The following is a 13,713-nucleotide window of genomic DNA, read 5'->3' on the forward strand; positions in this document are numbered from 1 at the left end:
GAATTGGTGGTAGAGGGGCACCTAGGTGGCTCAGTCAGTTAAATGTCCAACTCTTGATTTTGGTTCATGATCTCAGGGTTGTGAGATCAAGTTTGAGATTATTTCAAAACAGTAAGTTTAAAGAAATATAAAAATAAATGTGAAGCAAAATCTCATCATTTAGCACTAATTAGAACTAAATATCTTTTTATCTACAATTTTTTTAATGAGATCACATAAAAATCCCGTGCTTTATTTTTTCAGATTAATATATGCTGGACATCTTCCAACATACTTAATTACAATTTACTTTTTCCCGTTTGATGTCTGCATAGCGTTCCACTGGATTAATAATCATAAAATACTTGGGCAATCCATTTGATGGTTTCTATGTTTGCTATTATAAACAATGACCCAATGACCATTCTTTTACATACACTTACAGCAGATACGAATTTACTGCTGAAGATCGAAGATTCATCACTGGGGACCTATTCCTTAATTCTAATCCAATATACCATAGGAAACAGAGCAATGAGTTATGAGTTCTTGGTTACAGGAAATTTTAGTCAGTAATTTTATTCATTTTTCATAGCTTTACAGCTTCCATAAAAATAAAAGTCACTGTAAATAAGTATAAAATGTAAGTTAAAGGGGAAATTATCCTAAAAACTTTCCTGACCCCCTCCCAAACTAGCTAGTATATGGCAAATATCCTTTTCACGCCTTATTCTTAGGCATATATTCACGTTTTTGGGGGGAGGCATATATTCACTCTTAAAGACCATTTATATCACTTGGATCTTGCCAAGAGGGCTGCAAGACATTCCTGCCCTGAATATTAGTTCTATTCCTATTATTATGGTTCCATGTCATCATTTTAGTGGATTTGTTAGAAAGATTCTATCTGAAGAAATCCCTTTCCACTCTCAATGCTTGACAGTTTATTACCAGCACAGACTCTCCAAACGCACGATCTGCATCCTGACCAAAGCCATTAACACAGTCTTCACTTTTAACGATTTCTGCCAGTGTGGACCTTCTGATGGTACATGAGACGCGAACGGTGACTGAAGTCCTTACCACAGACGTCACATTTGTAGGGTTTTTCTCCAGTGTGGACTCTCTGATGGGCCTGAAGACGTGAACTCTGACTGAAGCCCTTACCACACTCCTGACATTTAAACAGTTTTTCCCTAATGTGGACACTCAAATGGACCCTAAGATTTGAGGGGAGACTGAAGGCCTTACCACACTCCTCACACCTATGGGGTTTCTCTCCTGTGTGGACCCTCTGATGATGGCGAAGGTTCAAGCTCCTTCCAAAGCCTTTCCCACACTCCTCACACTTATAAGGTTTTTCTCCAGTGTGGCCTCTTTGATGGTATATAAACTGCGAACTGTACCTAAAACCCTTTCCACAGACGTCACACTTGTATGGCTTCTCCCCAGTGTGGACTCTCTGATGGGACTGAAGACCAGAGGACTGACTGAAGCTCTTACCACATACACCACATTTGTAGGGTTTCTCTCCAGTGTGGACTCTCTGATGTACCCGAAAATCTATAGCCTGACTAAAGCTCTTATCACACTCCTCACATTTATAGGGTTTCTCTCCAGAGTGGACTCTCTGATGAGCGTGAAGATTTGATCGCCAACTGAAGCCCTTCCCGCACTCCTCACATTTATATGGTTTTTCTCCAGTGTGAATCACTTGGTGCAGTTTCAGATTGGAACTGTAACTGAAGTCCTTACCACACACATCACATCTGTATGGCTTCTCTCCAGTGTGGACTCTCTGATGGGTCTGAAGCTTTGATGACTGACTGAAGCCCTTCCCGCATGTTTCACATTTGAATCGTTTCTCCCCCGTGTGGACATTCTGATGGACTTGAAGATTAGAAGCCTGACTGAAGCCCTTCCCACATTCCTTACACTTGTAGGGTTTCTCTCCCGTGTGAACTCGGAAGTGGATGTGAAGATCTGTATTGCGGGTAAAGCCTTTCCCACACGCCTCACATTTGTACGGTTTCTCTCCAGTGTGGACTCTCCGATGGCATATTAACGGCGAATTGTGGCTGAAGCCCTTACCGCAGACATCGCATTTGTAAGGCTTCTCCCCAGTGTGGACCCTCTGATGTATGTGGTAGTGTGCAGCCTGAGTGAAGCCCTTCCCACACTCTTCACACTTATAGGGTTTCTCACCCCTGTGGACCCTCTGATGAACGCGAAGATTAACACTCCAACCAAAGCCCTTACCACACTCTTCACATTTATACGGTTTTTCTTCAGTGTGGACCCTCTGGTGGCACTGAAAGTTTGAACTCTGACTAAAGCATTTCCCACACTCCTCACATTTATAAGGTTTCTCTCCAGTGTGAGTCCTGTAATGAATGATAAGGCCTGTGCTGCTGCTGAATCCCTTGCCACAACTGTCACATCTATAGGCCTTCTCCCCCGTATGGTTAAGTTGATGAAAAGAGCTCTTACTAAAGCAAGCATCAGATCCACGACGTTTGTTGAGTTTCTCTCTTGGGCGAATTCTCTGATGGGTCTGCAGATGAGAGCTCTGATTAGAGCATTTCTCTCTCGTGCAAACGTTCTGATGACATGGGAGCGCCAAGCTATACCCGACACCCTTTCCACACTCATGACATGGACGGAATTCCTCTCCTGGGGTTACATGAGGAATGAAGCCGTCACTCGTGCTTTTGCCACACGTGTTGAATTTGTAAGGTTTCTGTTCTGTGTCAGGGTTACTAAGATCACTGACGGGCGATCTCTTCATGAAGGCTTCACACATACACCGGTTATTTTTCCCATGAACTTGCGGACCTCCACTCTGAATCTGTGACTCACGCAGGGATGTGTTCCCACAGACATCCTGGGTTCTCGAAACTGACAACTCTTGATCGGCAGTGCAAGTGGAGCCATTTCCTTTATGATTCACGACACTATTTTCATGTTCAGAAACCTGAATGGAATCACCATGTGGTAACTGGAAACGCTTTCTCTGAAGACACCTGGTTAAATCACTTGCAACCTGTCTCCAGATTTGCCAGCAGGATAGTTCTTCATGGGAAAGGTATTTCAGTGCAACTTTTCGAAGGGCCTCCATCTCATTTTGATTCTTGCCGCCTGTAAGAAAAAGCAATATTCAGAGATGAGGACAAGCAAATGCTTTGGTAGAGAAATGGCAGGATTCCACATCTATGCCATGGGATAAGGCCTCAATAAACCAGGGGGAGGGTCATGTTTGTACAACATCATTTATCCTTTTATGTTCTTCCATGCAAGTCGAAGCAAAGAATAGGGGTCAACAGACTTATCCACCAAGCATAAATGCGACCCATTCAGACCATAAATTTCCTATTTTAGTAGGAGAGCTGTAAGTTTGAAATCAAATAGCTGCAGGCCACAGAGGCAATCCATACTCCATCCTATAATAACATCAATTAGGGATGCCTGGGTGGCTCAGTTGGTTGAACGACTGCCTTCGGCTCAGGTCATGATCCCGGAGTCCCGGGATCGAGTCCCGCATCAGGCTCCCAGCTCCATGGGGAGTCTGCTTCGCTCTCTGACCTTCCCCTTGCTCATGCTCTCTCTCACTGTCTCTCTCTCAAATAAATAAATAAATAAAATCTTTAAAAAATAAAAAAAAAATAACATCAATTAAAATTCTCCTCACCTTTTCCTCAGTAGGCTTATCACAAGAGGGATTCTACCTGGTTATAAGGTTACAAAAGCTCAACTCGTAGGCAGAAACGGCCAGACCATCCTGAACGCACCTAGTCTTGTCTGATCTCAGAAGCTAAGCAGGGTCGGGCCTATTTAGTACTTGGATGGGAGAAATTAGTAATTTAGGTCCTGGCAGGAATTCTCTTCCAAGAGTAAGTTTGGGAAGTGGTTGGAATACTAACATTCATAGTAGTAATTCAGGGCTCTAGAAAGAAACGGCAAAGGGAAAACTAATCTTGTACGACTGAGAAAGACCCTGGGAGAAAGAAAGCAGCGAAGCACAGTGTACTTGCAAAGGCCACCCTGAAGAGGAAGAGGGGAATTAAACTCTCCTAGACGGTCAAAAGGCTTGGTTTTTTTATTCATTCCCTTTAGGTCCTCACTCTAATGGTGCTCAGTTGGGTAAGGCCTTCCTCATCACCCAATATAAAATAATTCCTTTCCACTCCCATAACACCTTGGATTCTCCGCATTTGGCTTACCCTGCTTTATTTTTCCCTACAGCACATACTATTTGACTTAACTGTATACTTCCTAACTTTTTCTTGTCTTTTTAGACCCACTAGAGTATAACAGTTATGAAGAAAACCTGCATTTTGTTTTCTTCGTTATGTTATTTCCACTGTAGTAGAATTTTTTAAATTGTCGGGATGCATTAATGAACTATCAAACCAATTCCATAAATAAACAAATAGTTAAAAAGAAAAACAGAATATGAGAAGTGTATCACAAACGGTAAGGATAACACTATGAAATGCTTGTTTCAGCTACAAACACACACATAAATACATACATACGTTACACCCAAACTAGGTCAGATGTAAAATATATGACTGAAGATTGTGGCTAAAAATGAATGGAAGCACCGGCTTAAAATGTTTGGGGTGAGGGGAGCAGCAGCACCAAGTCCTTAATGATTAATTTGCTTAAATGTAAAGTTACAATCTAATATTATAAGCTAAAAAAGTCTCAATACATATGTACACATTTCTAGGTGTGGTGGGACAATCAAATGGCCCCTAAAGATGTCCATGCCCTAATCCCTGGAACCTGTGAATATGTTCATGTATGTGACAAAAGGGATTTCATTAAATTTCATTAAAATTAAGGATTCTGAGATCGGGGTGGGGGGGGGCACCTGGGTGGCTGAATCAGTTAAGCAACCAACTCTTGACTTCGCCGCAGGTCATGATCTCAGGGTTGTGGGATCAAGCCCCACAGCAGGCTCAATGTGAAGCCTGCTTAAGATTCTCCCACCCTCTCCCTTTGCCCCTCCCCCTGACCTCCTCTCTTCTGCTTGCATGTGCTCTTTCTCTCTCAGAAAAAAAAAAAAAAAAAGAATCCTGCAGTGGGAAGTTATCTTGTATTATGTGGGTGGGCCCAAAATAGTTACAAGGGTCCCTATCAGAGGGTACATCCATAAATTACTCACAGAATTTGTCACCTAATTTATCACATTTGCAGACAGACTTCTCTTAATTTTTCAAACAGAGGGAGAGCATATGAATTTACTTGCTCTGGGAATATTGAGGTTTGTTTTGTTTTGTTTTTTTAAAGATTTTATTTATTCATTTGACAGACAGAAATCACAAGTAGGCAGAGAGGCAGGCAGAGGGAGAAGCAGGCTCCTCGCTGAGCAGAGAGCCCGATGCAGGGCTCAATCCCAGGACCCCGAGATCATGATCTGAGCCGAAGGCAGAGACTTAACCCACTGAGCCACCCAGGCATCCCTGGGGATGTCGAGTTTTTAATTTCTAAATGAGGAGAACTGAGGAATATGTAAATTAAAAAGAAAGGAAAGGAGATGGGAAAGTGAGGTGAAAAATGAAGAGGGACAGGGCAGGAGAAAGTGGGGGGAGGTGGTAGGCAGTGAAAGGCTTGGTGGGAAAGAAATCGGTGGCTGGGGACATGAACCAGGCATTCTTTCCCGTCCGAGAAAGGCTGGTATCATAGCTCACTCCTATAAGGACTGTGACTATTTAAATAATTTAATCATTTAATAAGTGGAGAGGATCCCCTCCTATGCAGAAAGGCCATCCAAGGCCTTGAGTAGACACAACAAATGAAACTGCCAAAACTCCTACTTCAACGGGAGACAGAGGGTGAGCAAGTAAACAAAAATGTGTTGGGAGGTCAGGAGGCGATCCGTACTCAGACACAAAATAAGGCAGGGTGAGGGGATGAAGAACGGAGAGGATGAGGTTTGAAAGGGCAGACATAGAAGGCCCAGCGGATGCAGATGAAATCCGAGCAAAACCTTAGTAAGGGAGTGGCCGCAGACTCGGCCCAGGCAGAGGGGAAGCTGAGCTGGTCCAAGGCCAGGAAGCAGCAGAGAGAACACTCCAGGGGAGCCAGGAATGACCTAAGTCAGGGTAAAAGCAAGGCTAATCAAAAAAGAACCTGGTGAGGAATCTAGATCAGGGAGGGTCTTGTAGGCCACTACGAGGGCTCTGAGCAAAACGGGAAGTCTTTGGAGGGTTTTTCAGCAGGGGAATGGCATGACCTCACTTGCTTTCTAAGGAATCACTCTGGTACCATGTGGAGAACAGATGACAGGAGAGCAAGAGAGAAGGCAGGGAGACCAACGTGGAGGCTGCTGTCCCGGTGCAGAAGACAGGACAGAGCTCAGATGAAAGTGCGGTAAGCACGGATGTGGGGAGATGCAGATTAGCTGGTACCTGAAGGAACAGCCATGTGGTCCTCACTGGTCACACTTTTTTGGGGTTCCCCTTCCATCATCCAAAGCTCTTCTGCTTCCAACTGAGAAACCATCTCTGGCTTGAAGGGAAGATGTCCTGTGAAAGGGCAGATATACACCTCTAAGATAGACACATGGCTAAAATGTATTTCTGTCCAAGTTTTACAACCCTCAGAACCTTTAAAGTGATATTTCCGGAACTCTCCTGATCATGAACTGTAATAGGTAAATTTAGGCCATGACCTAGTTCATGTCTAGATAGAGATAAAATTAGATTCAGCCAATGTCTGTTCTCAGCCTACTTCCGACACTCACACCACTCACCACAAATGGTCAGTTTCTGCTGCAGTGTGAGGTCTTGATAAGGAACTCTTCTAGTTTCTATCCTTATTCTATTTTATTGAAAAAAAAAAAAAAAAAGTGCCAGCACAGGGTACTAAATTAATGCCATGACCCACCAATGGATTACAACCACAATTTGAAAAAGCATTTGCAAGACACAGTGTAAAAGCCAATTTATATTTATGTTTCCCATTTGTAATTAATTGAGTCAGGGTTTCTCAACTGAGGCACCGCTGACATTCTGGACTGGCTAATTCTTTGCCCTGGAGGTTGAACTGTACACTACAGGAGGTTTAGCAACATCGGTGGCCAGTGGAGCCCCTCCCCGACGAACTGTAACCATCAAACCCGTCTCTAGACATTGCCAAATGTCACCTCGGGGCAAAATAGCCCCTGGACAGAATTTTACCTGAGCAGAAAAACAAGGAAAACCTATGCCTGTAGTCCTAGGGATTAGAAAAACCTGAGTCTTAGGGTCAGGGAATTAATTCAAAAGATCCAAAGCTTTGAACAACTAAGGACACTGACTCTCAAGGGGGTGTCATGGGGCGACTGTCCTCACCCACTGACACCAGGTTCTTGAAATTCTCCAGCATCACATCTCGGTACAGCTTCCTCTGGGTGGAATCCAGCAGCCCCAACTCCTCCACGGTGAAGACCACCGCCACGTCCTTGAACGTCACTGCCTCCTACACATGAAACGCACACAACCTTAATCCCACAAGCGCCACTGGAAAAGGGGCAGCACAGAGGAGGATAGAGGATTACCCCCCCCAAAAAAAACGGCTGCCACTTTGGAGGGTGCCTAGGCAGATTTTTAGTCCCAGAGTGTCCCCCCTCACTGTCCCCTCCTAAGCACCCCACAAGGCTTGGGTTCTGTCTCGATGTCAGCAGTGTTCACAGGCCTTGGGCAGCCCTCCCGGGACAAGCACACAGCTTTTCCGTGTTTTCAACGTACGTGCTGCATCTACCTGCAGCATTCACGGCTGGTGAAAGCACTAAGCTCAAATTTCACAGTTTTAATTCTAGGGCCTTGGGGAAATTCCTTACTTCCCACTATCTCCATTTCCACTTCTCTTTAATGATGTCTGTACCACAAATTGTTTGAAAGCATTAGATGAGTATTTGTAAAGCACGTAAAATGGTGCCTAGCATGTAGCTAACTGCTCAATAAACTTGAATAATTACCATCGTCAGTGTCTCATTCCATTTTATGACCACAGAGTTTAATTTCCCTTAACTGATGATATATCTTCCATCATCCAAATCACATATAGTTACAGATCTTCAATTTTTTTTTTTCAGATTTTATTTATTTGAGAGACAGCAAGAGAAAGAGAGAGAGAGAGAGAATGCACAAGCAAGGGGAAAAGGAGAAAGAGAGGGAATGGGAGAAGCAGACTCCCCGCAGAGCAGGGAGCCCGATTCGGGGCTTTATCCCAGGACCCTGGGATCATGACTTGAGCCGAAGGCAGTTGCTTAACCAACTGAGCCACCCAGATGGCCCCAGATTTTTCATTTTAATCAGTGCTGCAGAGATCCTTTTACTGAGACCTTAGCTAAAATTAACAACTACAAAGCCACAGAATAAACTTTCAAAACTTTCAAAATTTTCAAAGCACAGTGGCAGATTTCCCTCCCAGGAGGTTTTCCCAATTCACCTTTCATGCAAGAGAGTACAAGGGTTCCTGAATCTCTAGACTCTGACCAAATAGGACAATCTAAGTGAAATAAATAATTAGAAAGCTTTTGTTAACATTTGCACATATTTACTTATTAACGATCATTACTTTTGCCATAAATTTGCCTTGACACTCCATTTTTTTTCACTCCTATTCCAACTTGGTTTTTCCTTATCTTACTAATCTTTTTTTTTTTTTTTAAGATTTTTATTTATTTATTTGACACAGAGAGAGAGAAAGAGAGCACAAGTAGACAGAGAGGCAGGCAGAGAGAGAAGAGGAAGCAGGCTCCCTGCTGAGCAGAGAGCCTGATGCGGGGCTCCATCCAAGGACTCCAAGATCATGACCTGAGCCGAAGGCAGAAGCTTAACCCACTGAGCTACCCAGGCACCCCTTATCTTACTAACCTTAATAAAAGAGTTATTAAGTCTTTCTCTAATGTATCTAAGTACAGGTGACTCTTTAACAAGAAGGGTTTGAGCTGCATGGGTCCACCTTACATGCATATCTTTTTACAGCACTAAAAATGGATCCTCTCTTACAATTTTCCTGATAATATTTTCTTTTTCTCATTTACTTTACTATAAGATACAATATACGATACAGAAAACATATAAAATATGTGTTCATCAATTGTTGATGTTATTGGTAAGGCTTCTGATCAGCAGTAAGCTAAGAGCTAAGCTTCTGGGAAGTCAAAAGTTCCATGTGGATTTTCAAGGAGGTCAGGGTCTCTAAACCTTGCATTATTTGAGGATCAACTATGTATCCCATCACTTCCAATACTACAAATATAAAATTACAAATGCAAGTAAAAAAGGCATAAGGTAAAGTACAAAGAGTTGGCCAATGAACAAGGTAGTACTGTAAATTCTTTTGGTCTATTTCAAATTTTTATTACGTTTCCAAAAACTGTCTTGTGAAACAATAAAGATAAGTACTAAACACACACGCGCACACATAGCCTGGCATACCACCCGCACTCAAAATCTGTGGTTTTCCATTAACTTTTCCAAAGAGGAGAAAGATGAGCCTAATCTGTGAGAAATGAAATCACATCTAAGGAAACAGAAAAGAATTCCTTACCTGAAACTTGCTCATTTTCTCCTGCTCTTTCTGAGGAAGGTCAGAGTCCTGAGAAGACATAACTAGGGAAGGACAAAGAAGCCATGAGATGCAGGCCAGAAATTAAATGACAGCTCTCCTACTTCCAGGCTGCAGAGGCTACAGACAGCACAGTGAGCAGAGCATGGAGCAGACTCCAACCCCGAAGTCTGTCAGCCATGGGCCACTGGGCAGTGACCAGGACAACCAAATGCAGTATTCCTACTAGAAGAATGACATCCTGAGGATGTAGGAAATGAAGGGTGCTGTTAACATTTAGTTTAAAAAAAAAAAGGGTTCTAAAGTCAATGGCCTAGGTTTAAATCCTCAAAATAATTCTCACCATCCACATAATGTTAGGGTTGTTAAAAAAAAAAAACCATGCCTCACTGTGATCATCTGCACATGAAGATAAGAGCTGTGTATCTTAACTCACCTCAGAAGGTTGTTCCACAGACTAAACGAGCAGATGGAAAATTCAAAGAACCAGGAGGCCCTTTTTCTTGCAGCTGCAAAAAAGCAGACGATACTTTGCATCATAAACTCTAACTGCACATGTCTTTTCCAACAAAAGCAAAAAAGACCTGGAAGGTATCTGGACTTCATACACTAATGCTCTCCTATGAAAGTCACCTTTATTCTCTGAAAATCCTAATTCCCACTTAAAATTTTTTCTTACGGGGCACCTGGGTGGCTCAATGGATTAAAGCCTCTGCCTTTAGCTCAGGTCATGATCCCAGGGTCCTGGGATCTACAGAATCAGGTTCTCTGCTCAGCAGGGAGCCTGCTTCTGCTTCCCCCTCTCTCTGCTTCCCCCTGCCTCTCTGCCTACTTGTGATCTGTCAAATGGATAACAAAACCTTAAAAAAAAATTTCTTACTTGTCTAACTAAAAATAAATAAATAAATAAATTTATTTCTTCTTACTTACAATTTTTTGCCCACCTAGTAACATTTTATCCACACTGGCATTAGCTTTCTAAAAAGCATCACTTCAAGTCAATTTACCTGGTGAAGTAAAAAAGGCTTATTGATAAATGCGTTTTATCCCATGTGCATAAAATTAAAGAAAGATGCAAAATAAAAATCAAGACAGAAGATAGAGTGAGAGGCTCCAACATTTGTTCAATGGGAGGAGTATGACGAAAACAGAACCGAAGAAATGGCAGAGAGCTCCTATTTCAAAAGATAATTGCTGAGTTCATATACAGCAATTCTGAACAGTACAAATAAAAATAAATACTCTCCTGGGGTGCCTGGGGGCTCAGTCAGTTAAGGATCAGACTCTTGATTTTGGCTCAGGTCATGATCTCAGGGTTGCGAGACCCAGCCCCTCTTTGAAGTCTGCACTGAGCATGGAGCCTCCTTGGAATTCTCTCTTTCCTTTTCCCTCTGCCCCTCCCCCACCTATACAATTTTTTAAAAAATAAATACATCCTAAACAAATCATGCTGAAACTCAGGAATGTAAAGAATTAAAAACTGTGAATAAATAAAAAGAACTGAAAACAACAAAAATCCTTAAAACCCCCAGAAAGAAAATACAGTTTACCTAACAAAATGACAATTTGATTGACAGAATCAAGGAAACAGAATGGAGACCTCAAAGGATTGAATGCTATCTCCAAAAGGAAGAATGGAAATAATCGTCAAACTTGAATTCTATGTTCAACCAAATGACTACTGACGTGAGAGAGGGAAAAAAAGACATTTCAGCTGAACAAAGATGAAGAGCAATCATTAACTGTACGAACCTGGAAAGAAGCAATGGTAAGAAAACACTTGTAAATATGCTGGTAACATTTTTGTTATTTAAAAAAAGGGGTGGGGGGCGCCTGGGTGGCTCAGTGGGTTAAGCCTCCGCCTTCAGCTCAGGTCAGGATCCCAGTGTCCTGGGATAGAGCCCACATCCAGCTCTCTGCTCAGCAGGGAGCCTGCTTACCCTTCTTAATCTCTGCCTGCCTCTCTGCCTACTTGTGACCTCTGTCAAATAAATTAGGGAAAAAAAAAAAAAAACTTAAAAAAAAAAAAAAGCCCAAGAACGATAGGACCAATTTCGAGGGTTGTTGTAACAAAATACAGACCGATAACCTGACCTCCAGTTTAAAAAAGGTGGTGGTGGTGAGGTGCCATCATCAAGTATCAAATACAGATTTCGTTTCTGTATTTCTCAGAATGAGAATACACAGCGGCTACATTTAGTATCTGAGACAAGCAACCGTTTTTATTCCAAACCAGTTGAGCAAGTAAAAGGAAACCAAACTGCAAACAAGGAAGAGCAAAAAGTAAGTGTAGGAAGTCGTAAATTCCAAAAATAAATACACGTGCGTGTGGTTTAAAAAACAACAAAAACGGGACGCCTGGGTGGCTCAGTTGGTTAAGCAGCTGCCTTCGGCTCAGGTCGTGATCCCAGCGTCCTGGGATCGAGTCCCACATCGGGCTCCTTGCTCCACCGGGAGCCTGCTTCCCCCTCTGACTCTGCCTTCCACTCTGTCTGCCTGTGCTCGCTTTCGCTCGCGCTCTATCTCTGACAAATAAATAAATAAAATCTTTTTAAAAAAAACAACAAAAACAAAACGAAACACAAAAAACAAAACTCACCTACACATTCACACATATTAACAAGGAGATGGAACACCCGCAGGTGGATACAGCAAACACTGGAACATTTCCCTAGTAAGTCACTGACCGAGTGACTGAAACCCGTGAACGGAAAACAGAGAGGACGCATCAAAAAAGTACTTTCGCGGGGCGCCTGGGTGGCTCAGTGGGTTGAAACCTCTGCCTTCGGCTCGGGTCGTGGTCCCAGGGTCCCAGAGTCCCACGATCGAGCCCCGCATCGGGCTCTCTGCTCAGCAGCGAGCCTGCTTCCCTTCCTCCCCTCTCTCTGCCTACCTATGGTCTCTGTAAAATAAATAAATAAAATCTTAAAGAAAAAAAGAAGAAGAAGAAAGTGCTTTCGCTAGTACGCACCCAGGAGTCCGTCCTTCCTCCCCTTCCCGAAGTCAGGGGACGCGAAGAGCAGGACGCGGTGGGACGACACGACGGCGAATGCCCCGCGGATAAACTGCAGCGGACATCCCTGGGCGCGGGCGCGGGCGGCTCGGGGCTCCTGAAGGAGACAGGTGGAAAGCTCGGGAAGAGCTGGGTATCCGGGAGGCTGGCAGCCGGGCCACGCCATTGCTCCCAGAGCCCGGGCCCCGCTCCCTGCACCGCGGCTTCCAGGCAGAAGGGAGCGGGGCAGAGAACGCCTGTTAGCAATGGCCAACCCGTTACCCCGTGCCGCCCCCTTTCAAAGCTCCGGACACGTAGCGTCTCGTTTCCTGCGAATCACAGCTCGACCCGAGAGTTACTCCCGCTGTCGCGACTTGACGGAGGAGGAAAGGAGAGCGCAGAGAGCAAGTCGCCAGGTACTGTACCGACAGAAGTAGCAGCGCTGCTGGGTAAGCCGGGGAGGAGAGCCGAGGGAATCCAAACTTCTGCCCTCAATCGCTCAGCCTCCGCCGGCGGCCGCGACTTCTCCATCCTAAAACGGCCGGCTAGGTAGCGACTAGTCCCACGCTCAGGCGGAAAACACTCGGAGGGGGCGTGAGGGTGCAAGGCTGACTCACCTCCGGACCGAAAAGATGGTGGCGGTCTTGCTTTTCCGGGGCGGAAGTGTCTCTGACTACACGGCGCCCCGGAACTACACTTCCCAGAAATCCCGAGGCGGGGGAGGAGCAAGCGCTTGAGGGCGGGGCGGGGGAAGTCCTTGTTAGTTGAGGACTACATTACCCATATCCCCCAAGAGGAGGAAGGACTATGTCCGCCCCCTTAAACCACGCCTTCTTCCTCCGAGCGAATCTCCTCCTTGTAGTTGGAGGACTTCAATTTCCAGAACCCGCTTTCGGGCTTATCATTTTGCAGACATAAAGCAGTTCTCTGATGCCAGGGAAGTTGAGTTTTTTCCATTGACAAACAAAACGCACTTAGCAAATATTTGAACAGAGGCTTAAAAGAAAAAGTTTGTAACAGAAGCAGATCGCGTGATCCGTCACTAATGAAATCGTACCCACTACTACTAGACAAAGAAGGGATAAAAACGATAGCCTTTATTTTGCAGTTTCAGACCCTTTTTAGACATAAAAAAAGAATGAGAGCCCCCCAAAATGCAGTGAAGGCAGAATACATTG

At 44.1% G+C, this 13,713-nt stretch overlaps 1 protein-coding gene across 3 annotated transcripts; it reads right to left on the reverse strand.

The window, feature by feature from the left end:
• Nucleotides 1-542: 542 nt before the first annotated feature.
• On the reverse strand, nt 543-13,233 carry ZNF227 (zinc finger protein 227). 3 transcript variants are annotated; one of them, XM_059152492.1, is made up of 7 exons: nt 13,153-13,233; nt 12,515-12,653; nt 9,980-10,052; nt 9,526-9,587; nt 7,320-7,446; nt 6,396-6,512; nt 543-3,117 (listed from the first exon to the last, which is right to left on the reverse strand). In XM_059152492.1, exons 4-7 carry the CDS (start codon nt 9,583-9,585, stop codon nt 995-997), a joined length of 2,427 nt encoding a protein of 808 aa, XP_059008475.1. In that variant the 5' UTR covers nt 9,586-9,587; nt 9,980-10,052; nt 12,515-12,653; nt 13,153-13,233; the 3' UTR covers nt 543-994. The 3 variants fall into 3 exon arrangements, with proteins under 3 accessions (XP_059008475.1, XP_059008476.1, XP_059008477.1); XM_059152493.1 differs by lacking the exon at nt 13,153-13,233 and adding an exon at nt 12,961-13,146; XM_059152494.1 differs by lacking the exons at nt 9,526-9,587; nt 9,980-10,052; nt 12,515-12,653; nt 13,153-13,233 and having other exon boundaries at nt 7,286-7,394.
• Between the last annotated feature and the right edge of the window lie 480 nt (nt 13,234-13,713).

The sequence above is a fragment of the Mustela lutreola genome, chromosome 16 (assembly GCF_030435805.1).
Source record: "Mustela lutreola isolate mMusLut2 chromosome 16, mMusLut2.pri, whole genome shotgun sequence".
Lineage (NCBI taxonomy): Eukaryota > Metazoa > Chordata > Mammalia > Carnivora > Mustelidae > Mustela > Mustela lutreola.

Excerpts from the sequence above, each read along its gene's own strand:
- ZNF227 (XM_059152492.1), bottom strand. The coding sequence starts at position 9,585 with ATGTCTTCTCAGGACTCTGACCTTCCTCAGAAAGAGCAGGAGAAAATG. Across the intron at positions 7,447-9,525 it reads AGAAAATGAGCAAGTTTCAG|GAGGCAGTGACGTTCAAGGA; the intron begins GTAAGGAATTCT and ends TTTCATGTGTAG. Across the intron at positions 3,118-6,395 it reads CCACATGGCTGTTCCTTCAG|GCGGCAAGAATCAAAATGAG; the intron begins GTACCAGCTAAT and ends TTTTTCTTACAG.